General features: G+C 34.5%; 1 protein-coding gene across 1 annotated transcript; it reads left to right on the top strand.

Annotated features, from left to right (window-relative positions):
• Nucleotides 1–954: 954 nt before the first annotated feature.
• Nucleotides 955–27,600, top strand: LOC144838179 (uncharacterized). The gene is made up of 8 exons (XM_078693538.1): nucleotides 955–1,477; nucleotides 3,008–3,352; nucleotides 4,797–5,183; nucleotides 15,179–15,658; nucleotides 24,208–24,246; nucleotides 25,024–25,569; nucleotides 25,730–25,787; nucleotides 26,432–27,600. The coding sequence occupies exons 1-7, from the start codon at nucleotides 955–957 to the stop codon at nucleotides 25,747–25,749; spliced, it is 2,340 nt and encodes a 779-aa protein (XP_078549664.1). The 3' UTR covers nucleotides 25,750–25,787; nucleotides 26,432–27,600.
• The last annotated feature ends 49 nt before the right edge of the window (nucleotides 27,601–27,649 follow it).

The raw sequence follows: 27,649 nt of genomic DNA, 5'->3' as shown, positions 1-27,649 counted from the left end.
GATAAAACCAGCAGAACAAACGGTGCTTGATTTATTTTGGCCCGGACCAAATTTCGCGTTACAGGTCATCATATCGTGGAAAAAAGAAAGGTGGTTTTAGATTATTAATCCATTTTAAGGAAACCTAGCATGAAGTACCATGTACTCTTTAGGAAATATTTAATATTTTTCTTATAGGAAGTATTTAATTTTTTTGTAGCCTCAGTGCAGTGTAGAAGTTAATAATTTTATAGAATGTTTATTTTTTTTTGATATTATACAAATTATGAATTGAATGGTCAGAATATTTCATGAGTTGAAAGATTAGGTGCTTCATTTAATGGAGAGGAGACAAGTTAAAATAAAGCAGTCATTTGTCTATGATTACAAAAAGCATTCATTAATATTGTGTTTTTTAACTCACCTACTAAAATAAACTTGTATTCAATTTATGTGTTCTGTTTGATTGTTTACATAGCTCGGTATTTTTTGTTTTATTTATTGATATGCATTATGTGATTTGATTGCAGACGATTTTCATTACAGTGAAAGTGCTTTGATCAAGAGATAATAACACTGTATTATATCAAATACATGAAAATGTAATAAGACAGCAACAATGCTGCATCTATTGCATATCAACATAATTTTATTTTTCAAATATAAATGTTGTTTTTTGAGTTGTAGTTGAAATATTGGATATAATTTCATTATTTATTTGACCAAAAAAATAAACAAAAAACAATAAAAACAGGTCAGGAAAAACAAAAGCGACCTAAAGTAATTATGATTCAACGAGTCAGTAATTCATTTACGTAAATATATAAAATCTACAAATTTGCTACAATTATGATAAGCACTACTGTATTTACAATAAAATTCCGGTATATACAATCAATAATGTTTCAACCAATGTAATGGATTAACTGTATTATTAACCATATCTTTTTGCAGAAAACATTATAATGCTGGAAAATGGCACACTCTGAAAGAAACATAGAGTTTGAAAAGTTGAAATCTTTCCTCGGGAGACATTATATAGGCGAAAAATATAATTGGTTGAAATTCTGCCTACTGGATCAAATACCTGAAGGATACATTACAGCAGATTTTATTGCAAATGATTTGTTTAATGTGCTTAAAGAAAAAGGTTATATTAAAGCTGATAACGTTTGTCTTCTGTTGGAGGTTGCCAAACTCTCTGATATACAGGAGGCCATAGATCTTGTAAGTCAGTATATGGAAGAAAGAGGTATTGTATATACTGATACAAAAACATTTTCACCACTTCGAAAACGACTGTTGAAGGCCTTAATTGAAGTTGGAAAAGTTACATTTAATAGCATTATTTCTTACTACAACCTGAGAGCCTTTGAGTTTAAAAATATTTGGGATGTTGTTTGTCATCTGGAAAGAGAATTACTGTTAGAAGATAAACGATCCAAAATAGAAGAGTTTGCAGGTCTTCTTACAGAACGTGCAAAAGTCATACTACTTGGTAATCTTAGCTGTTCCTTTTCATTAAAATGGACCTGAAATGGATTTTCGATTTTTTTCATTTTAGAATGATGTTTTGGAGGCTATTAGGTGTTGCTAGAATGTATATTGTTACAAAATATAAATTCGCCCTTTTGGGGAAAGCCCCATTTGAAAATCAAAAAAATTCGCGGGTGACGTCACTTTGCGAATATATTCCTATCCCTCCAATGGACAATTTGCAGTTTTTTGGCTATAACTCTTGAAATATATGGAGTATTTTCTAAAAAATGCTTGTGCTTTTGCAGAAACATATTTAGAATTTTTTTAGATAAAATTATTACCGTATAACGGTTATTCACCGAGTAAATGACGATTTAAAATCTCCAAATCAACGGTTTTTTTCTGGCAATACCGACGTTAGCCTGGCAACGTTGTCCGGGATACAGCGCCGTGTGCAATGATGCGTATCCATATTTTTCCCGTTCGTGTATTTTGTATATCGTTCGTAATTTATACTGCTAAAATGTGTTAGTTTCTTTAGTTTTTAGTTTAGCAGAATTAAATTAGTAATATGAGATGATAATTTATTTGTCACGAATCAGACAGTTCGAAAACAAATTTGATTCATATTTTACTTTGGCTTGACAATGAGTAGCAAGTTGTTGATATCGCTTTGGATTCACATAAAACGGAGCCTCGCATGGGTGGGTGGTGGATCGACTCCGCGCGCTGGGGCCTAGGCCTAGTAAAGGTTTGGGAGGTAGGCCTAGGCCTTCTAAATTCGGGTTTTAGAACAAAGTACATTTTAGGGCACTATATTTCAACAACATTATATATTTTATAAATTAGTATTATTGTCAACGCTTCGCGTATCTTTCCAGGCCGTCGATCATTCACGGACTATCGGGCGGCATACACGCTCTTGATATCGTGTGGTCGTGTGTATATGTGACGTCGTGAATATAGATGCTCCCGACGGCCGTTGAAATAGAACATTGCAATGGCGTGAGTAATTTTCGCTAATTTACAAAGGTATCTTAAAATTTCGTTTTTTCTCAAAATACTATACATTTTGTTTTTATTTGTATGGACTTGTGTTAATTTGATACATTTAAATAACATGTGTGAATTTCTTGAAAATCGAAAGTCCATTTCATGTCCATTTTAAGAAGATTTAACATTTACAATGGTAGTTTTACAGTAATACCGTTGTTTGTTGAAAAGATACATACGTATGACCCATGACTGTCTATCCACTACTTTACTTACTTTATTTACATCTATATATTGTACAAATTAGTGATAGGTTATTCCAATAGAAGTTTTATTTGATTATTTTTTACAGTCTGAAGTTAAATATGTTTGCTGTTCTTCAGAAAATATTAGGTTGTGCCTTATGTTGGCTGTCATTTGTTTCTTTAAGACGCCCCTTCTGAAAACTGTCAAAACTTAGTTTGAGTTTCAAAGTTTACAGAACCTACTGTATTATTACTTTACAATGGATTTAAAAATGATTTACAACAAAGTTCTAATATTTTCTTTTTTACAGGTGTGGAAATTGAAGTATATGTCGAATTTAATCCAGATGGTGTACCATTACGCTGGGTTCGGGAAGTTGAAGAATATTGTGAAGAAATGTTCAAAAAGATTAGTGAACATTTTAAAAGCGTATACCCATCTCTCTGTTTAAGGGACATGAAAACTGCAGTGATTCCAAATACATCACTAGTGTTTTCCCTAGATACAGATGGTCAGTCTGCCTTGTCAAAATTAAAAGATTTACAGTCCAATGGAGCACTTCTTGAAGGTTTAGCAACAGTTTTTTTTACTGGAAGTCAACAACAGTTTTTAGATAAATGGACGACAATAATTTATGACAAAAAACACAAAAAAGGTGACTGCTTATTGCAGAATTACAGTATTATCAATTATTTAATTAATGAACATTTGAATCAATTAAGTTGCAAACAAATTAATTAACATTAACATTAAACTTTTTAAGGCACCTTTTAATTCCCATCACAGATCATTTTGTAGAAATGTCAAAGTAATAATATTTTTTAAGATAAATAGTTTTCATCATTTTCTGACCATGGCTACACACCATCCTTAACTAATGGACCTAAAATGGATTTTCGATTTTTTTTCATTTTAAAATGATGTTTTGGGGGCTATTATGTGTTACTAGAGGGTATATTGTTACAAAATATAAATTCGCCCTTTTGGGGTAAGCCCATTTGAAAATCCACTTTGTGAATATATTCCTATCCCTCCAATGGACAATTTGCAGTTTTTTGGCTATAACTTTTGAAATCTATGGAGTATTTTTTTATAAAATGCTTGTGCTTTTGCAGAAACGTATTTAGAATTTGTTAAAGATAAAATTATTACCGTATAAACGGTTATTCATCGAGTAAATTATGATTTAAAATCTCCAAATCAACAGGTTTTTTTCTTTTTTCTGGCAATACAGACATTAGCCTGGCAACGTTGTCTGGGATACAGAGCCTAGTGCAATGATTTCTATCAATATATTTCCCTTTGTGTGTATTTTGTGTATCGTTCATAATTTATACTTCTAAAATTTGTTAGTTTCTTTAGTATAGCAGAATTAAATTAGTAATATAGAGTTCTGCGGTGCTGACGTCACGATGGTAGGTGGCGCTGCATGGACGGTAGGTGGCGCTGCATGGTTGTTAGCCAACCAAAAATTGCTTTCAACTGCCTCAGTGACTCCAAGGTCACCAATGGTTTGGAATAGGCTTATTAAAGTAGTCATTTTAAAACTTAGTAACTTTCAATAAAAACAAACTAAAATTTCAAAAGGTCACTAAATAGTTGTTTTTAATAATCTATTTATTCTTCAGCGACTGTTTAAGTTTTAAAAAATCTAAGCTAAGATACATAATTTCATAGAAACACAGATCTATAGTGTTTATCAACATATAGCGTTTAACGCATTTTTGGTTGCGCTAGCAACCACGCAGCGCCATCTATCGTTGTGACGTCACACCGCAGAACTCTATTGAGAAAATAATTTATTTGTCACGAATCGGGCAGTTTGAAATGGAGCCTCGCATGAGTGGTGGATCGGCTCCGCCGGGGCCTACGCCTAGTAAAGCTAATTTAGGAGGTAGGCCTAGGCCTTCTAAATTAGGGTTTTAGAACAAACAAAAGTACATTTTAGGGCACTATATGTCAACAGAATTTGATAATGAATAAATTAGCATTAGTGTCAATGTTTCGCATGCCTTTTTAATAAACATGGTAGTCTTCATCAAAACATGCATGAAAAATAAATGAAAAAAAATGTAAATATTTAAAATTATCTCTTAAAGGTGCGGAATTATTATTGGTTACAAACCAAAGTTTTTTGTCATATGAAGACGAGGACAAACCACATGCTCTGGAAGTTTTCTTCAACAACCTAGCAAGACAAAAGAAAGCTCCCACACATTGTTACAATATTATGAAACGACTTACTACGTATTTTAAGACTATTCGTATTGAGCAAATAGGAGCAGGATCTTTAGTGTTATATCTAACTGTGTATGACTCTGAAGCATTAGAAAACCTCTGGAAAACATATTGCAATAAAACGCTACAAAAAGATTTAGTGAAAATAGTTGCAGAGGAATTCCAGCAAGAATTTCAACATGAATTGCTTAAAGTTAAAATTGAGGAACAGGATGTTAAATTTGCAATGAGAAAGATGAATAAAATAGGTAAGAAATTATTTTTAGTTTAAATTAAAAACAAATGTCGTATGTTCTTTTTAAGAAGAAACTGGTTAGTTTCCAGGTTCCTGAATAAAAGCATTAATTATACCTTTTTTTACATCTGCAAAAAGAAGTAACAACTTTTCTTCTAACAAGTTGTAACCAGGTTTACATAGTGTCAAGGTAATTTTTTTTAAACGCACTATGCATCTGTAATGGCCGTGGTATTAAACTGACCAATTATAGTAATCAAATAGCTCGTCAACATACATATTGTGAGTACTTTGGTACCAAAATTTTTTCTACGATCTCTGGTTCCAGAGAAATGCAAAAAAATGTTACTTTGTTAAAACCAAAACGGCCGACTAAATGGGTAAAAAACAACCCCACATAAAGTTTGATAGTGTAGACTGAGCTACACAACACGATTTCTAGTCTATTTAAATGGTTCATGGTTGAACTATTTTGGATTCTCGCCCTTTGATTGGTTGACACAAATCAACACACTGCGGAAGAATTTTCTCACATTTTGTTCTGTACAGTAGGCCAGACTATATTTACACAAAATGTTTATTACTGATGGTTAAAAAAAAAATTGATATAATAAATCATTATATCTGAAGAAAGAACAATGATTAAAACTGTTACGTCAAAAAATCGAGCAGCATTTTTTGTAAGAAATATTTTTTGATTATGAAAACTCTTACCGCCTATTTTAGGAGTACAGTATTCATAATAGTCTGCCTATGCTGACTGGGTTTAAATCTCTGTCAGAAAAATTCTGTAGAAGTGGGCGTTTCTCTGAAGCCAAACCTTAGAATGCCTAAAACTTTTAAACAGGGCGTCAGATTGACTTGCGAGTTGGGGATCTTGTGCCCCTTACCTGGCGAATTATAGCTTGTTCGTGAGTTTGTTATCGGAGTTCGGAAGATAAGGGGGCTAAACTGGTCGATTTGTATTTTTTTGAACACATTATCCAGATGACGTCGGTGTATCATTGGTGTATCGACTAGTTTTCTTGTGTCATTGGTCATTCGTCCTCATGTAACGCGATGTTAATGATCGATCTGTAGCTACTGTGTACAGTAGACTTCGTGCAAAAAGGTAGCTTGCTGTATGGAATCGAAATTATAATTATCCGGAGTTGTGACTTTTTAGTTTGTAAAACATGTGTTTAAGCTGGTGTGTAAATGAAACCGGATCAGCTAGGCGTCGACCTAGGCTGTAGGCTTACTTTTATACAGTGGATATGAATTATTTTTTGTTGGTTAGCCCAACAGAAGGCATTAACATGTATCAGTAATTAAATAATATAACACGCTTACTCTTCAGACTATGATTATTCTTTTGTGTGTTTAATCATATCTAGAGTCATTATCACTGTGCGCAAGTACAAGCAAAATGGGTATACTGTAGGCCTACAGTAGTAGCGTAAAGCCACTGTGGTAAACTTCTCTGATTTTTATCGTATCCTACCGTATTCATTATCAATGTGCGCAAGTACAACCTAACATTTAACAACCGTTTTGACTTCATACATGTGTATTTTGTTTAAAAAAATATATTTTATAGGCGTATTGATCTTATGAACTACTTTATAACGTATGTTTTATCATTATTTTTAACTTGTGTAATTACAATTGTGTATTATGATGCTATAGTATTTTCAATTAATACAAAGGCAAACAACAAAAGTATTTTTATTTTAACAAAATAGAGATAGGATCACAGATCTCTTTTACAAACGATTGCGTAGACCTCCAAGAGTCTTAATAAGTGAGAATTTTTTTTTAAAGTATTGTTTAGTGACTTGGCCTATTTCTTTGTCTAAAAATTTAAAATGAATGACTTTATTCAAAATTCTCATAAAAACCAATACGGAAATGAACAAAGTGGAGAAAATCAGGATAACCCTTTATTAAAGTTATGATAAAGTTTTATATTAATGTACCACTAAAGTTGATTGTATTTATTATTTTATACAGTATAAGTTAATTAGTACCATACTGTACAGTAGTAATGTATTGTAAAGCTGACTCAAAATTTTGTATTAAAATACGGTATGTCAATGATTAATCATATCGATCGTGTAAGCTAAAACATGGTTTAAACTCAACTGGTAAACTTCTAATTCCGATTCTCAATACTAGCCGCCTGCTAAATTGCTACGTGTTTCGGTCCCTGTATGTAACATAAAAGCCCAGGTATAGACACGTAAACCGCAAATGAGCAGGGCCATGAATGTTGAAAAGTGTATAACCCTAAAAAGTATTTATGTGTGGCTATGAAGTATGCACTGTACATAGCCTCAAATTTTTTTTTCTAATTATTTTCAAGTCTATATATATAGTTTCAGAAGGAAATAAAAATCTGTCCTGAAAAAAATTAAGGAAATATACATGCGCCTTTTAAAAGCAGAAATTACCGTACAATAATTAATTGCACACATCGTTTTAAAATAGAGTAACGTCAATATAAGGCCAAAAAACAAATTATTGTGTTGGCCACGTTTTGGGTAAATCTAAAAAATGGGTAGGTCGGTAGGAAAAGTTTTTTTTTTTCCAGACCAAAAATGTGTTAAAAATAAACATTGTACACAAATGATGCAAACACTTCTTCGAAAACACTTCTTATGTTTATCTTTTCATAGCACTATAGCTATATCAATAGTCCAATTTCTCATAGGCCTACTACTAGCTAGGCTAGAGAGGCCTAGCATGCGTGCTGGAACGGGTGGATTATAGCTAAATAAGTAGTAAGTTTGAATTGAAAACAAAAGAGCTTACGACAATCTTGGGTAAATTTTTATTAAACGTATACTGGCTTGGCAAATCCATGCTTTTTAAATCACTTTACAAGTTCGTAATTGGATCGTAGTACTGTACTGTACTGTATGTACAGTAAAACCAAAAAACAACCTCATGCAATGTGTGATCTGTTCTTTGCAGATCAGCAATAGTAGAATCCATTAATTATGAGGGTGTTTAAAAATTTGATAACTATTAAAAACATGTCTCGACCACTGTGTAATCAAAGCATGTATTTAGTTAAAACTTGGATCCCCCAAAAATAATAATGATAATCGCTTATCCCGGTTATCATGTGATTGATTCACGGTTGTTGCATGCTTCACTCTTTAATTATTTTAATGGTATCCTCTGACTGGATTCATGTTCTATGAAGTAAAAAATCGATGCTTCAAATGGTGACCGAAAATGCTGTATGTATTTTACTATCAAATCTAGAATTATTATACTGTACATTACTTTTAACTTTAATAGTAATATGTATTTTTTCATATCTACTATAGTAGACCTAGGTATATGTGCTCATAAATGTTGATATAAGTTACACTTATGTTTATAACCTGTTTGAATAAACTTATATTATATTTATTACTAATAAATGAAGTCGGTGGGAGAAAAAGGTAAAGAGGACAACTGAAAGGAAAGAGCAAGGAAGAAAGAATTGAGAACTGGGTACACTCACTTCAAGCAACTGTTAGGAAATCCACCAATGGTGACAAAGGAAAATGAAGAAATATCACCAATCTTTGAAGAGCTCCCAATAAGGTGTGATGAGTTTGATAATGAGGAGTACCAGAAAGCCAAAAAGTCCATAAAGAATGGAAAAAGCTTTGGAGATGACTGCATCCCTCCTGAACTTCTTACCAAATGTGACATTGATGCCATGATCCTTGAGTTTTGCAATAGGGCATTAATAGGGAGACAGAAACCTGACCAGTGGTCTGTGCTAAATCTGATCCCTGTACCAACACCAGGAGACCCAAGTCAGGCTGGCAACTATAGAGGCATCTGTCTAAATTCTCTTGTTGCAAAGACATACAACATGATGATCTTGAACAGGCTTTAGACCACACATTGACAATCTACTGAAGACAAATCAAAATGGATTCAGGGAGGGCAGATCAACTGTATCACATATTCTAGCCCTTCGACGAATCATTGAAGAAATTACTTAATAATCATTCGATACCATACAGAGGAAAGATGCTGAAAATACTCGCAGCCTATGGAATCCCAAAAATCATCATTGATGCCATTGAAGATACCTACTGTAACACACAAGTCAAAGTCATTACCCCTGATGGAGAGACCAAGCTTACTGCTGTACTACAGGGAAATACTCTTGCTCTGTATTTATTTATAATAAACTACTACTGCCTCAGGACAGCCACCTGTGGTAGGGAGGAAAAACTGGGTTTTACTATCAAACCTCGGCAAACCCTTAGACTTACCTCAAACACTATAGACCAAGCACAGAAACTCTTAATGAAAGTCAAGGAAGCTGCTCTTAAAGTTGAATCTGTGACCGCTTTAAATATCTCGGGTCATGATATCAGTGTACGCAAGGCACTTGCCTGGAAATCCTCCAATGCCCTTTCTAAAATATGGAAGTCAAATCTCCCATGGAAGATCAAACAATGCTTGTTCCAAGCCGTGACAGTTGAAAGTGTACTCCTTTATGGAGCAGAAACCTGGACAATTACCAAACAAATGAGGAAATCATGTGATGGTTGCTACACCAGGATGCTGAGATCTGCTTTCAATATCAGCTGGAAAGAAAATTTGTTTTGTTTGAAATCGAGTGAAACCCTGATAGCCGAGTTGTTCAGTAAGCTGGCAAGACTGTATAACTGTGCGCTGTTATGAACCTGGGATATGTATTGTTTGAAGGTTTGAATGGCGAAATCAAATGTTGATATAAAGTTTGCGGTACACCACGTATATTACTTCTGAAAAGAACTGTTGAGTTTCTCGACGTTTCGATCAATATGCTTTGATCGTCCTTAGGAGTGAGAATGCAGAAAGTCCAGGAAACTTGGAATATAAGTGGAAAAGGGTGGGCCTGGTGTGAAAGCCAGAAACAATTCACACAGTTCACACAGTGGGAGGGATTGAAACTAGCTATAGCAAAGCATTGTTTCTCATGAACAATAGAGAATGAAAACTTGGCTATAGAAGAGCATTGTTTCTGATAGGTGTGAAAAGCAGGGTGAGACAAGCTAAAAACAATAGCATTGTCTCAAAGTTTGGTGTAGACTGGCCAAACATAGACCATGTGTCCAGACAGGGTTGTGAAATGTAAAATGGCCAGAAACTATGGCATGGTTTACTCTCGATGAAGATTCTTGTTGAATAAAGATAGCCAGATGTCACTGATAACAAATCCAATATCTTGATGAACAGTGTTGTGTTTGTAGATTTCAATAGCTTCCCTGGTTTGGTCTGGAATGCCAAGAAGGAACGGTAGCAATTACTTCAGCATCTTTCCAATTAACTCGTTGTTGTTGTTTGTGAGAATGCATATTTATTGATGATTTGTCTTGCTCCCCTCTTCTGGCATGGTCTTGATGTTCTTGAGCCTGGTTTGAAGGTCGTGTTCAGTTTTCCCAATGTATACCTTTTCACATTCACATGGGATACAGTATACACCAGGTTGGCTGTGTTTAGATGGTTTGTCATTGTGTGTTTGAAGACACTGTGACAACTTGTTGACTGCACTATGAAATACTTTATGTCGGCGTTTTGTAGTACTCGCTGGATACGATGAGAAAGCTGTCCCAAATATGGTAAACATACAGACTTTCTGAACTCTGCAGGATCGCTGTTGTTGGTTGACGATAACTTGAAGTCCTTCCTGTTGTAACCATTGAGTTCCAATGCTTTGTTGACATGATGTATTTCTTGTCGGAGACACTTCTTGTCGCTGATGATGTGCGCTCTTTTGATAAGAGTTTTACAAACTGATTTCTTTGTTGACGGATGGTGGAAAGATCGCTTATGTAAATATCTGTCTGTGGGTGGGTTTGCGATATACTTTGTGGGACAGAGTGCCCTCCGGTTCCTTTGTGACAAATACGTCAAGAAATGGTAAACTGTGGTCGTTTTCCTCTTCCATGGTGAATGCAATGTTGAGAGTTGAGGTGTATTAGAAAACTATCTAAGTCCACCTTGTTGTGCTGCCAGATGATAAAAGTGTCAAAGCCAAAGTTTTGGTGCTTGTTGGCGGAGTAGAGTGCTAGATGTTCGTGCTCCTGGAGATCCCATAGCCGTGCCTTCAGTTTATTCAAAGTATTGATCACGCCACTTGCAGTTGGTAGATGTTAGACATAGTAAAAGTAACTCATGGATTTAGAAATTGCTCCAAACAATCTGAAACTTGTGTAAAGTCCTCAAAGGTTGGTGCAACTCGGGAAAAGAAAAAACGAGTTAGGTTATTATGACCCTCATGAAAACTGTCATTTTAATGGTATTCCTCTGACTGGGTTTATGTTATATTGAACATATTATCTTGTTCAGTCTATTCCAAAAAGATCTTCTACAGAAATTTGATCTTCTATAAACATACTATTGATGGCCTTAATTTATTACGACTTGATCGAGCTGCTACGGGTGTGTAGAAAGCGACGACCTCGAATTGGACGACCCCAACGACCCGGGCGACCTCGAATTGGACGACCTAGAATTGGACGACCCATAACACGAAACCGACGACCCCTAGCCTAGCCTAGCCTAGGCCTAAGTGTTGTATAACATCCCGAAGCCTAACATAGCCAAAGATCTTTAAACCATACCTTATCGCAAGCAAGCAATTGATTGAAAAAATACAGAAATATCGCCATTTAATACTGAATGTGTCGACACGAACAAACGAACAGATATGGAACGCCAAGAGTGCATCATTAAAACTGCATTCGACTCGATTAGTACACGAAATATCATAAACATGGCAAACCAGGTCAAAACGGCCCCTTTTTCAGCGGCGGGTAAGGTTTGACCGTATACAATGCATGTGTGAAATGTAAAGCTTTCTTATGGCCCTCCCCATGCACATGTTCGCAACACGCTGCTTGGTAGGCCTATAGTGTTCGTTATAAGACCATACGTCCATGGTTTAACCATGTAATGTATAATATTTATTTCTTTTTAATTTATTTTTAATATGTCGAATGCAGTTTTAAAATGGTGCACTATTTGAAATTTTAAACGCGCGTGCACGCGTAACTTTCTGCGCAACCTGTCATTTATAGAAAGTTTGCGCTTGATATGACTTAAATTTTCACCAAGTTTCAATACAAAATGACTTTTGGTTTTTAATCTATGATCAATCTTTAAAATTCATAAAATTGCGCCTAACTTACGCTGCGCAACTCGGACGCGACCGAAAACCTTATTTTGACATCTTCAGATAGAGGTCAATCTTCTGATAAAGTTATACAATGTTATGTTGAGAAGATTTAGAGATACACGCCTGACAATAACAGTCAGTTTTATTACCGAAATACGATAGCTCAACAGACACGTTTAATATTTGGAATTGTCTAGACAAAATAAAGCACACGTGCTGTTGTTGTACAGATATGATACATCCAACAGCGCGCGCGTGTGCGAACTATCGGTTAATATGCGTGTAAACAAGTTTGATTTGCTTGCTGCCTCCACCGTCGTGACACACACTATTCATCATGTCCAAAAAAAAGAAGGTGCAACATCATTTAACCTACTATTACTGTATAATAATAATACTGTATTTAGGCTATACTGCGATATTTTTGCTATAAAATAAGAGACCCACGGATAACCGATATAAATAGTCTAGAGTAGTAGTACTCTCTATCTGGTACTAGTACTAGGCCTAGTAGTAGTAGTAGAGGAGGAATATTAGGCGCGTGCGCAATGAGCGGGGGAGGGGTTTGAGGCCGGGAACAAAGGTGAACGATTCGAACTTATTTTCATTGTGGTCCAAGCGTCGATATCTAGACTGTATCAAGTTACAAGGGCCAAAGCGTGTACAGTTACGCACTACCCGGGCGGTGTCCCTTTGTACGAATTAATTAAAGTTACAATTCTTCTATTTTTAGAAGTTGGCTCAGCTCACGCCGCCGCGGACCAATACGCCTTTTTCACGAAACGGAAGACATCTTCGATCGATGACAAACAATGCCGTGCAACAAAGCTTAACCAACAGAAATAACATAGCATTTTCAGCCTATGCTTATACACTGTTGTGTTTTTTTCGATAGATTTTAAGCAGTGAAAAAATCACACAGTGATATAGGAAAATCTTTTAAGAACGTTTTACAGTAATTTTTTTTCTTATACGATCCTCCGTTGAAGAGTTACGATTTTTTAATTAACATGGTGTCCTGAAAACGTTATGTTATTTCTGTTGGTTACGCTTCGTTGCACGGCATTGTTCGTCATCGATCGAAGATGTCTTCCGTTTCGTGAAAAAGGCGTATTCGTAGTTACAACAAGGCGATATCCTCCCTTTGTAAGAATCGGCAATTCATTCGGAAAGCGCAGCATATTAAAATGTTCATTCAAAAGGCGAGCGCAGAGAGATGCATAATGCTCCCCCCTACACAATGGGACGAAAGAGGACGCCCTCTCTCGGATTTTCAGAGAAAGTCTTTGGGAAAAATACTTTCGCCACCCTGAAGTTCGGAACTGTGAACTAACAGGTGTGCAAGACCCTTTACAGATGAATCAGACTGCGTTAGTGATCTCGAACACCATAAAATGCATTTTCTCTCTATGATCGCGTGTGCCCCCACCCCCCGTACGTGTCTGTACATATATTCTACTTTTTAGGTCAGTAGTTTTTGCCATTATAGTATCGACCATTATGATTGGTATCTAAAAATTAATAAAACTGGGTTTAAATGTAATATAAATATACTTTAAATAGCATTAAACATGGGTACGGGCCAGCCAATGATGGGTACGGGTCAGCCAATGATGGGTATGGGTGAGCCAAAATTTTGAGTACAAGTAAGCCAAAATTTGGGTACGAGTTGGTGGGTACGAGTTGGTATTGGTACGGGTTGACCTGTATTCTTGTTCTCTCTACATCTTACAGACTACTAGCCTCTGCTGTATGCATGCATATGGAAATAGGAAAGGTTTTCATATACTGTACGTACCATGATATTCCTGGTTCATTATCAGCCCAAAAAACTGAACATCATTTGGATTGATTTTATATAATGGTCATACACACAATAACAAGGTATATATTTAAATAATATAAAAAATTAAAGTCACTTATAGACATAGGCTAGCCCTACCACACAGTGCATCGTAACTGAAAAAATGTGGGGATTTCCCTTTTCATTGAACATTCACTCGAGACTGATTACGATGTAATAAAGTAAAGGCAATCAAACAAAATTATATCATTTGATTCTAATAAATTTGTCTCAAATATGATTGTTTTATTATTAAAATACCATTGTTTTGATTGTTAAATGTTTTAATTTCGGCCTAGAAATAAGTGCGTCTTATACTACATAAAAAATACTAATATTTCAGTCTGCGTTATGGGTGCGACTTGTACACAGGTGTGACTTGTACACCGAAATATGTGGTAGCTATTTTGCTGGGTACAGGTATGTAGTTGCTGTCTGCTAATCGTGGTCGTGTCTTTTCATTGGTTAAGGTTAAAATCACTGATTGAACAGATAATTAAATACTTTGTACAGTATAACATTTAAACATGCAAGTTTATAGAAAATTTCATATAAATTAGAAAATTTATTTCAAGATCGAAATATACAACATATATAAATACTAATACAATATGATAATAGAATGAGATACATTATATCTGTGTATAAAAGAATAGTGTCTTCAACATCCTTCACCCCACAGCTGCTATTTCTTGGAAACGCAAGCTAGTATTTCAATTACATAAATTATGAACATTCCTTAACAAACCCCAACCCACCCCCCCCCCCCCCCCAACCCCACAGCACCAGCACTAAGTATACCTATTCTTTTTATATATAAAAATGTACAATTGTTTTTCATTTATCAGAAAGTGTTGGATTAAAAAATTATTAAGAGATTTTTATTGATGTTATTTTAATTATAATTTTCATTATGTTACAAGATATTAAAATCTGATCTTAGCAAAATATGGCCTTGATATAAATATTAGGAAAATTTTAAAGTCTTATTTTTGTCTATCATCAGAGCCTTTTGTGCCGAGAGGTGGCATGGAGATTTTGTTGCAAACAGTAACTCGAAAGAACATCATACTTGAGGTTGAAGCATCAGACACCATTGAGAATGTGAAAGCTAAGATTCAGGATAAAGAGGGTATTCCACCAGATAGTTATCGACTTATCTTGGCTGGAAAGCAGCTTGAAAATTACCGAACACTGTCATACTACAACGTCCAGGATAAGTCAACTCTTCACTTGCTGTTCCCTATCCTAGGTGGCATGGAGATTTTTGTTAAAACACTCACTGGAAAAGAAATCACACTTGAGGTTGAACCATCAAACACCATTGAGAATGTGAAAGCTAAGATTCAAGATAAACTGGGAATTCCACCAGATCAGCAACAAATTATCTTTGCTGGAAACCAGCTTAAAGATCATCAAACACTGTCTGACTACAACATTCAGAATCCGTCAACCCTTAATTTGGTACTCCGTTGCAGAGCTGGTGGTATGTATATCTTAAAAGAGATACTCCATTATCTACTTTGTTATGATGCTAATAAAATAACAATTAAATTTAAAATTAACAATCTTAAAATTTAAAAAAAATTATATGTTGCTGACCACATTAGATTAGATATATATTTTTTCAATGGCAATTATCACATCTTATGGACGTATAAACGGGTCCTCCTAAATACCAAGACCTGCCAAGACCTAGTACCTAATACCTAATAGTCTAGACAGTCCGTAATATATGGTTTCCCCTATAATAGATAGTTATTACTGTTATAATATAGGGTGTGCAATCTGTCACGAGGGTACCTAATATTCTAGACAGTCCGTAATATATTGTTTCACCTATAATAGATAGTTATTACTGTTATAATATAGGGTGTGCAATCTGTCACGAGGGTACCTAATATTCTAGACAGTCCATAATATATTGTTTCCCCTGTAATAGATAGTTATTACTGTTATATTATAGGGGGTGCAATCTCTGACAAGGGTACCTAATATTCTAGACAGTCCATAATATATTGTTTCCCCTATAATAGATAATTATTACTGTTATATTATAGGGGGTGCAATCTGTCACAAGGATACCTAATATTCTAGACAGTCCATAATATATTGTTTCCCCTATAATAGATAGTTATTAGTGTTATATTATAGGGGGTGCAATTTGTCACAAGGGTACCTAATATTCTAGACAGTCCATAATATATTGTTTCCCCTATAATAGATAGTTATTAGTGTTATATTATAGGATGTGCAATTTGTCACAAGGGTACCTAATATTCTAGACAGTCCATAATATATTGTTTCCCCTATAATAGATAGTTATTACTGTTATATTATAGGGGGTGCAATCTGTCACAAGGGTACCTAATATTCTAGACAGTCCATAATATATTGTTTCACCTGTAATAGATAGTTATTACTGTTATATTATAGGGGGTGCAATCTGTCACAAGGGTACCTAATATTCTAGACAGTCCATAATATATTGTTTCACCTATAATAGATAGTTATTACTGTTATAATAGGGTGTGCAATCTCTCACAAGGGTACCTAATATTCTAGACAGTCCATAATATATTGTTTCCCCTATAATAGATAGTTATTACTGTTATAATATAGGGGGTGCAATCTGTCACAAGGGTACCTAATATTCTAGACAGTCCATAATATATTGTTTCACCTGTAATAGATAGTTATTACTGTTATATTATAGGGGGTGCAATCTGTCACAAGAGTACCTAATATTCTAGACAGTCCATAATATATTGTTTCCCCTGTAATAGATAGTTATTACTGTTATATTATAGGGTGTGTAATCTGTCACAAGGGTACCTAATATTCTAGACAGTCCATAATATATTGTTTCCCCTGTAATAGATAGTTATTACTGTTATATTATAGGGTGTGTAATCTGTCACAAGGGTACCTAATATTCTAGACAGTCCATAATATATTCACCCCCTATAATAGATAGTTATTACTGTTATATTATAGGGGGTGCAATCTGTCACAAGGATACCTAATATTCTAGACAGTCCATAATATATTGTTTCCCCTATAATAGATAGTTATTACTGTTATACTATAGGATGTGCAATCTGTCACAAGGGTACCTAATATTCTGTCACAAGGGTACCTAATATTCTAGACAGTCCATAATATATTGTTTCACCTATAATAGTAGGCCTGTTAAGTGACCCAATCCTTCAAATTGTGATAACATTCTGAAACTTTTCACAGTTTTTCATTAGGGTGTCAAAAATATGAAATGGAAGGGTTGCACAAAATTTGGTCAGGAGAAAGCCGCCATTTTGGATTTCAAAATGGCGGACCCAAATTGTTCACTTTTCAGGTATATCTCTGCTAAATAGGCACCTAGAGTTCTGAATTTAGGTGCAAATTATATGGTAATGGGGTCACCCAACATATTGGTATAACTAACATTTTAATTGCATGGCGGCCATTTTGGATTTCAAAATGGCGGACTTCAAATTTTCACTTTTTAGGTATTTCTCTGCTAAAGAGGCACCTAGAGTTCTGATTTTAGGTGCAAATTATATGGTAGTGGGGTCACCAAACATACTGGTATAACTAACATTTTGATTCCATGGCGGCCATGTTGGATTTCAAAATGGGGGATTTCAAATTTCCTTTTTTCAGGTATATCTCTGCTAAAAAGGCACCTAGAGTTCTGATTTTAGGTGCAAATTATATGTTAATGGGGTCACCAAACATATTGGTATAACTAACATTTTGATTGCACGGCGGCCATTTTGGATTTCAAAATGGCGGACTTCAAATTGTTACTTTTCAGGTATCTCTGCTAAAAAGGTACAGAGTTCTGATTTTAGGTGCCAATTATATGGTAATGGGTAACCAAACATATTGGTATTTAACTGACATTTTTATTGCATGGCGGTCATTTTGAATTTCAAAATGGCGAACTCAAAATGTTTCAGTGCGGTACCTACAGTTATAATTTTAGGTAGGCCTACAAAGTATAATATAATATTGAGGTCAACAAACATATTAGTATAACGTCATTGATTGCATGGCGGCCATTTTGAATGTAGCTCAACCCGTACTGGCTTTACACTATTTGTTTATGTTCATAATTACATGCATTTAACACAGACACTTATTGTAGGTCACATTTTCCCTGGAAACCACACAGCTCTGTACATCGTAAATCACTCTTTCTGCATTTACAGCATCCAAGATCACAGTCGGTGTGTCCAAAGCGAATTAAAACCTTTGTGACATCTGAAAGTTCTCCAAGCAATGAACTCCAAGCTGGACTAAATTTGTTGCCGCCCTTCCTCTATCCCCAGTTCGCTGGGTCCTGTCCAACCCTGAATGCATCTAGACAGTCGTACCACTTCCTGGCTTCCGTTTCACATGTTCTCTTAATGCCGCAGATGTTGGGGGATATTTTCAATAGTCTTTCTCTTGTTGTAAAAAGATATCGTATTGCATCATTAAATGTTCTGCAGTAGATATACTTACAACAAACTGTTCTAGATAATCTGTGTCTGTTTCACTAACATGCCCTACAGACAATGACATCCTCTCAAAAACTGGAGTAATACATGGCATCTTTTTCAAAGTCTCGTCAAATGTAGCTTTACCTTTTCCTTAAACAGAAGTTCTATCACAACCGCTAATGGTATGAAAGAACAAGTAAGCGGCTGATGCTTGTGATCCAAGAGAAGAAACAATCTCGTGTATTGGGATGTACTTCAAGTGCTTCCCCACTCCAAACTCGATCAGAAGCTTGTGGATGCCAGGTATTCTGTGGAAAGCTGACAACAACATCACTGTGTACAGTCTTGACAATGCGTGGAAAATTTCAGCGGCAAGTTTAACATGAACAAACATACGTTCATCTGCCTCTTCTATGTTACATTGCATCAGCGGTTGTATATTTACAGACTGGTTTGTTACAGCTCTGTCTCCCAAAGACCCTACAAACATTCCGTGATTTGTGTCAATGTTCTCTACTACTTCAGTTACAATAAATGAAAACAACTCTGATTTGTTGTCATCAAATCTAAAAAATGTGGTCCAATTGTTGGGCATGCTCCCGCTGGCTTTAACGACCCTCCTTACACCAGAAACGCGGTTTGAACGCGTACCAGACTTTAAACTGTCATTTATCTATCGAAAAACAAATCTAGTCGTGTCACTGATCGAAGTTGACACAAATCACGGAATGTTTGTAGGGTCTCTAGGAGACAGAGCTGTAACAAACCAGTCTGTAAATATACAACTGCTGATGCCATGCAACACAGAGGCAGATGAATGTATGTTTGTTCATGTTAAACATGCCGCTGACATTTTTCCGCGCATTCTTGTCAAGACTGTAGACAGTGATGTTATTGTTATTGCATTGTCAGCTTTCCACAGAATACCTAGGATCCACGAGCTTTGGATCGAGTTTGGAGTGGGGAAGCACATCCCAATACACGAGATTGTTTCTTCTCTTGGACCACAAGCATCAGCCGCTTACTTGTTCTTTCATTCCTTTAGCCGTTGTGATACAACTTCATCTGTTCAAGGAAAAGGTAAAGCTAAATTTAACCCGACTTGGAAAAAGATGCCATGAATGACTTCAGTTTTCGATAGGATGTCATTGTCTGTAAGGTAAAGTGTCGAGACCTAAGCTAATGATAATGGCCGTGGTGCCCATCTCCATTTCTTTAGCGTTTGAGCCAGACTCCACTAAGTGTGTATGTTTGTGGGGGTACGCCACTCCTCCTGCACAAACGAGTCTGATTTACCTTCCCAGTACTTTTTACATACCGGTACCCATTTCTATCATCCGGGTGGGGAGGAACAATGTGGATAAAGAATCTTGCTTAAGGACTCAACACTGCAGTGACCGACCGGGCTTGAACCAGCAACCTCTTTATTGCAAGTCCAATGCTCTAACCACTGCGCCACAGTGCTCCACATCTCAGATGTCACAAAGGTTTTAATTCGCTTTGGACACACCGACTGTGATCTTGGACGCTGTAAATGCAGAAAGAGTGATTTACGATGTACAGAGCTGTGTGGTTTCCAGGGAAAATGTGACCTACAATAAGTGTCTGTGTTAAATGCATGTAATTATGAACATAAACAAATAGTGTAAAGCCAGTACAGTTTGAGCTACGTTCAAAATGGCCGGCGGCGGCAATGCAATCAAAGAAGTTACCCATTACCATATCATTTGCACCTAAAATCAGAACTCTAGGTGCCTCTTTAGCAGAGATATACCTGAAAAGTGAAAATTTGAAGTCCGCCATTTTGAAATCCAACATGGCCGCCATGCAATCAAAATGTTAGTTATACCAATATGTTTGGTGACCCCACTACCATTATAATTTGCACCTAAAATCAGAACTCTAGGTGCCTTTTTAGCAGAGATATACCTGAAAAGTGAAAATTTGGGGTCCGCCATTTTGAAATCAAACATGGCCGCCATGCAATCAAATTGTTAGTTATACCAATATGTTTGGTGACCCCACTACCATATAATTTGCACCTAAAATCAGAACTCTAGGTGCCTTTTTAGCAGAGATATACCTGAAAAGTGAAAATTTGGGGTCCGCCATTTTGAAATCAAACATGGCCGCCATGCAATCAAAATGTTAGTTATACCAATATGTTTGGTGACCCCACTACCATATAATTTGCACCTAAAATCAGAACTCTAGGTGCCTTTTTAGCAGAGATATACCTGAAAAGTGAAAATTTGGGGTCCGCCATTTTGAAATCCAAAATGGCGGCTTTCCCCTGACCAAATTTTGTGCAACCCTTCCATTTCATGTTTTTGACACCCTAATGAATAACTGTGCAAAGTTTCAAAATATTATCACAATTTGAAGGATTTGCCTAAAATATGCACCTTAACATGCCTACTATAATAGATAGTTATTAGTGTTATATTATAGGATGTGCAATCTGTCACAAGGGTACCTAATATTCTAGACAGTCCATAATATATTGTTTCACCTGTAATAGATAGTTATTACTGTTATATTATAGGGGGTGCAATCTGTCACAAGGGTACCTAATATTCTAGACAGTCCATAATATATTGTTTCACCTATAATAGATAGTTATTACTGTTATATTATAGGGTGTGCAATCTGTCACGAGGGTACCTAATATTCTAGACAGTCCATAATATATTGTTTCACCTATAATAGATAGTTATTAGTGTTATATTATAGGGTGTGCAATCTGTCACAAGGACCCCATTTACACTTACGTTTGGGTCCAGGGCCGGTTGCAAATATTTACCTTTTAGGCCGGCCCCAGAGCGTTTACACTAGCGACGCAGATTACTGGTCGTAAATAATTTTATCGGAAGTACCATTGCATGCTGGGATACGAAGTACAGTTTGTTTACATTTTTCTCTCTCAATCGTCAATTCAACTCTCCGCACGAACCGACCGTTTTATATTGATACTGTATTGTTGTTTTTTGTCCCATTAAAAACAAAATGAACCCCACTGTTTTATATATAATAATATGGCTGTATTTTATGTATATGCGAAACAAGCGGAGGAATACTTTATTGAAAGATGATGTCTGAAAATAAATTTAACTATATAAATGATGAAGAAAACAAATTGTAGCCCGAAAAGGAGGAAGGTATGTACTGAGAATGTCGGATAGTCATAACAACAACCTCATAAAAAGGTCAAACGTTGTTCACGGTTCACTGCGTAAGCCGGCCCAAACGTAAAAGCCGCTCCTGAACCTACCTGGAGAAGTGGCCCAGATCTGCGTCCGGCCCAGGGCCGGCCTAACTTTTTGGAGTATTTACACTTATCAATTGCCGACCCAGGGCCGACCCAAATCGTAAGTGTAAATGGGGTCAAGGATACCTAATATTCTAGACAGTCCATAATATATTGTTTCCCCTGTAATAGATAGTTATTACTGTTATATTATAGGGGGTGAAATCTCTCACAAGGGTACCTAATATTCTAGACAGTCCATAATATATTGTTTCACCTATAATAGATAGTTATTACTGTTATATTATAGGGGGTGCAATCTGTCACAAGGGTACCTAATATTCTAGACAGTCCATAATATATTGTTTCCCCTATAATAGATAGTTATTACTATTATATTATAGGGGGTGCAATCTGTCACAAGGGTACCTAATATTCTAGACAGTCCATAATATATTGTTTCACCTATAATAGATAGTTATTACTGTTATATTATAGGGGGTGCAATCTCTCACAAGGGTACCTAATATTCTAGACAGTCCATAATATATTGTTTCCCCTATAATAGATAGTTATTACTATTATATTATAGGGGGTGCAATCTGTCACAGGGGTACCTAATATTCTAGACAGTCCATAATATATTGTTTCACCTATAATAGATAGTTATTAGTGTTATATTATAGGGAGTGCAATCTGTCACAAGGGTACCTAATATTCTAGACAGTCCATAATATATGGTTTCTCCTGTTGTGATAATTTCATCCCTCTTACCAGTAGTAGTACTATCAGAATCATTATAGATAATCTATACATTGTTACAACATGCTGCTATTAGCTGTGATATCTTCATTCCTCTTACCAGTAGTAGTACTATCAGAATCATTATTGATAATCTATACATTGTTACAACATGCTGCTATTAGCTGTGATATCTTCATTTCTCTTACCAGTAGTAGTACTATCAGAATCATTATTGATAATCTATACATTGTTACAACATGCTGCTATTAGCTGTGATATCTTCAATCCCCTTACCAGTAGTAGTACTATCAGAATCATTATTGATAATCTATACATTGTTACAACATGCTGCTATTAGCTGTGATATCTTCATTCCTCTTACCAGTAGTAGTACTATCAGAATCATTATTGATAATCTATACATTGTTACAACATGCTGCTATTAGCTGTGATATCTTCATTCCTCTTACCAGTATATAGTACTATCAGATCATTATTGATAATCTATACATTGTTACAACAGGCTTCTATTGGTATTAGCTGTGATATCTTCATTCCTCTTACCAGTAGTAGTACTATCAGAATCATTATTGATAATCTATACATTGTTACAACATGCTGCTATTAGCTGTGATATCGTGTAGAGCGGAAAAAAATAATTAGGTTATCATTTAGAATAAAATGATCATCTATTGTTTTTGTATGAAATCTTTGTTATTCTTCTTCTTTCACTACACTATTTTGTGTAACAAAGTTAAATGTCAATGATGACAAAAATTTCACAATGTCTTTCCAGGGAGATGTAAAATTTTACATCTCCCTGGTCTTTCAAACAATTTAAGTTAATCCTAATAAGCTTTTCAGCGTGATCACTCATCCGTGACGTCATTTATACGCCATTTTGTGAAATCACATTATCAATCATATCTCCATAACTTGTCATATGATATCAATAAAATTCACTACACATAGTGAAGGGTAAAAATATTAGCAAATAAAAACGCACACATACCCAGTGTCATGCGCGAGAAATTGCACGTTAAAAATTTAAAAAGCTGAAAATTACATTTTTATCAATTTAGAGCATGAAATAGGCAATTTGTTTCAAAAAATTACTTAAGACAATACTTAAGAAATTACTAATTGTTTATACAAATCACATTCTACTCACCCTCCTTAGTACATTCACCACATTTTAGTCAATTCTGATCTAAAATAATGCTATAAAAGCAGATTAAAAATGACAAAATGCGCACATTAATTGCAAAAACTGCATAAAATTATTTTAAAGGCATTTTTAAACGTGAATTTTTTCTTTCGTCATAGATTATTACATTAAAAAGACCAGATCTTGTTTATTTGGACTCGATATGCTTTCTCAATTAATTCACTATCTTTTGAAATTGTCATCTTTGAGTTTATTTTGTTAATGTCATCATACCAACAAATTATAAGATGAGGTGTGTCACGTAGTTTCACGTTTGCTACACTGTACATAAAAATAAAGCATATACTCCTAATTATATAATTTAATTCTAGTTTTTATTTTATTTGCAGACAAAAGTGGGCCAAGAAAAGGAAGAGAAACGGATCAAGGTAATTGATTGAAATATGTTGGAAAATAAGTGGAGAGAGAAAATAAAAGCAAATTTAATATTTACAAATTGGTCTCAAACTGGTTTTTTTTTCAGAATTGGAGGAAACAATAATGATACTGTATCTCCTGGTATCTTTATTTAATTTCAATCTTTAAACATAAAATATACAAAACAAATAAAAATCCATAGCAGCCAAAAAATTTAAATTGGGGGATTTTTTTACAAACACCTTAATATAAATTTCACATACTTTCAAATAAATATTATATAATAATAATAATGATAATAGTTCATTCTTATATAAGCAAGCTCTCAATGTGCCGAACATTATTACCCCAGTCATTTTTCTTCGATCAAACGCGTATGGAAACATGCTTCCATAATGCAGCTAGTAATCAGCGCAAAGTTGTGTCTTGATCTAACCGGGTACCCATTTATACACCTGGGTGGAGAGAGGCAAACGTAATATTTAGTATCTTTGCCTACGGATACAAGCAATGCGGCGAGAGTTGGATTTGAACCTTGGTCTCACGATCAGTAGTCCAACGTCCAAGACACTGCGAAACACGCCTCACATTATATATACTGTATTAAACAATTTAAGAATTACACACACATAAAAGCAAACAAAAGACACAAATAATTTGTGCAATAAATGTGTGTGTGTGTGTTATTGTTGTTTATATTTAAGAAGAATTTCTATTGTTATTTTATTATGATACCTGACAAATAAAGCTTTTCATATTTCAGTACTTTTCTGTAATTTTATTTGCAGGAAACACAAAGGCATATTTTGAATCTTTGAACAGTTTTCGAGACCTAAAAGCTGGTCTCAGTAGGTGCTTTGATGGTGATAGATACCATTGGTTAAGGTTCCTACTATTTGATAAGTTGGATGTCAGTGACATTACAAATAAAGATTTTAATGCAAATGACTTGCTCAATGCACTTGAAGACAACGGTTTCATCTCACCAATGGATGTTAACTTGCTGTTAGAGATTACAAATACATCTGAAATCCAAAAGGCCAAAGATCTTGTATCAAAGTATATGACAGACAACAACATTCTGAATTATACTGATGATAGAACCAAGTTGTCACCTTACAGAAAGCGACTGTTAAAGGCCCTGAAACAAGTTGACCCAGATGCATTACGTAATGTTACTGCTTACTATCAATTGTCAAAATATTACTCCTCCAATGTATGGGATGCAGTTCTCCATCTGGAGTTTAAGCAATATTTATCTGATGATTTAGACAAAATACAGATTTTTGCAGGTCGTCTTAGCACAATAGCAAGTAACATACTACTTGGTAATGGTATGCATATATTCTTTGTTTTGTATTAAGTTATTTGTAAAGTTATTGAATCTTTCATTTTTAAACAGTTTCAGTAATTGTAATTTGATTCAAATTAATAATATCTGGTTTTTTTTAAATTTATTAAAGTTGATTATTTACATTAAATGATTATTTGTAGGCGATAGTGAGAAGAAATGAGGCAGCATCATCAAGTCACCAATTTGAACAAAGTGAAGGTAAATTAAAAATATTATACAAGAATGGGAGAAAAACATAAAAAAAAGTTTAAAAAAAGAAAAATTATATGAATATAATGACATAGAAGTTGGTGATATTGAGGATATTACTCTAAAATGTAGGATTTATAAAACAAAGAATATAATAATGTAGATTAATATTATAGGAATAAAATAATTAGAGTTAGTAGTTTTTTGTAGTTGTTTCTAAAAGCTGATTATAGATAGAAAATTGTTGAATTGAATTAATTTTATAATCATATTCAAGCAATTATTATTAAACAATAACAATGCTGAATTTATTACTTTTATTACTATTTTATTACTAAATGATTTTGTGGTTTTTCATGAATTTTTATTCATAATCTTAAAACAGTAATTATGATAAGAATGCTATCTACTGAATTTATTACAAGAAATTGGAAATGATTTTGTGGCGTTTCATGAATTATACTGCGATCATATTCAAAAAATTATTATGATTTCAACAATGATTATGATTCTAATCTATTGAATTTATTACATTGGAAAATATTGTGGTGTTTTTATATTCATTATTCATAATCTTAAAAAAATATTACAATTTCCACAATAATCATGATAACTGGTATACTAAATTGATTGATACTGTTTTTCATTTGTAGAGATCTCTCAGAGGATGATGAAGACTTAGTCACAGACTTAGCCCAATGATGCAATAAACATGGACATTCTATTCATACAAATTTTAGATGATGTTAAACTGTTAAAAACTGGTACCAGTACAATCTACCTGTGAATTCTTTTATCTGCAAATTGAGTAGTGATTTGGTTGCGATGTAATGTTAGCATGTCATACCTCAATGTACAAAAGCGTAGATTTTTAGAAATTAAAACACACAAGTTATTGTCTGTGGTGTTTTCTTTCCAAAAAAAAATATCTGTCCCCTTATAATAAGATTAAATCAACATTTGGCACTCTCAACGTGTCCCTGTCCCTTTAATGGGGTTAAATCAACTATTTGGCACTATTAAACGAATAATGGATTAATAAATGAATTGTAGATTATAATTAGGATGTCTTGAGGAACAAAATATCTCAACTTAAATAATATGCCTATTTTCTTACATTTTGAAATAAACTATGAATATTATTTTTCCATGAAAGAAATTGATCAAACAAGACTTTCTCTACTAATTAAAAATCTAAATCTCTACTACCAATTAAGAGATCCAATTTTGTTTAAAATGTTTCTTCTGTTTGAAAAATAATCCAAAGGTCAAAGTCCACTCTTGATTCCCCTTTTTATTAAAAACAAAAAATGTTCTCCTGAAGGAATTCAACCGACAACATTATAGTAGAGTACAGTAAATGGACAGAGTTTAAATATTAAAAATAAAGAGGCAAAATACCTAGGAACTGGAAGTAGTTGGAATGTCTTCCAATTTTTTGTTTAACTTCAGAGAACCAGTTAATTATATAGTTTGTTAATTTATTTTTTTTATATGCAGAATTACAAAAACAAAACGGGACAAAAATATATGCAAATGAGACCAGGTAAACGGAAGAACAGAATCAGAGCCATATATATAAAGTCATAACTATATATATGGCTCTCAACAGAATTAAATCCTTGCGCCCTCTAATCCTTCCCCTTACCATACTAGACATAGACACAACTTTGTTGAATCTCACTGTGCTACTAAACGCCACTTCTCTAGCCCTGTTCCATATTTGATCCGATTATTAAACGAACAATGCTTAAATCTAAATTAATGTTTGATAAATGAATTGTTTATAGTGTTCAATTTTTTTGTACAGTAATTATATTTTTTATGAATACATTTTATAATGTCTGTTAAATGAAATGTTATATATTTTG

This window comes from Antedon bifida, chromosome 3 (assembly GCF_963402885.1).
Source record: "Antedon bifida chromosome 3, ecAntBifi1.1, whole genome shotgun sequence".
In the NCBI taxonomy this organism is placed as follows: Eukaryota; Metazoa; Echinodermata; class Crinoidea; order Comatulida; family Antedonidae; genus Antedon; species Antedon bifida.
Note: the sequence above shows the minus strand (reverse complement) of the source record. Positions and strands in the feature narration are given on the sequence as shown.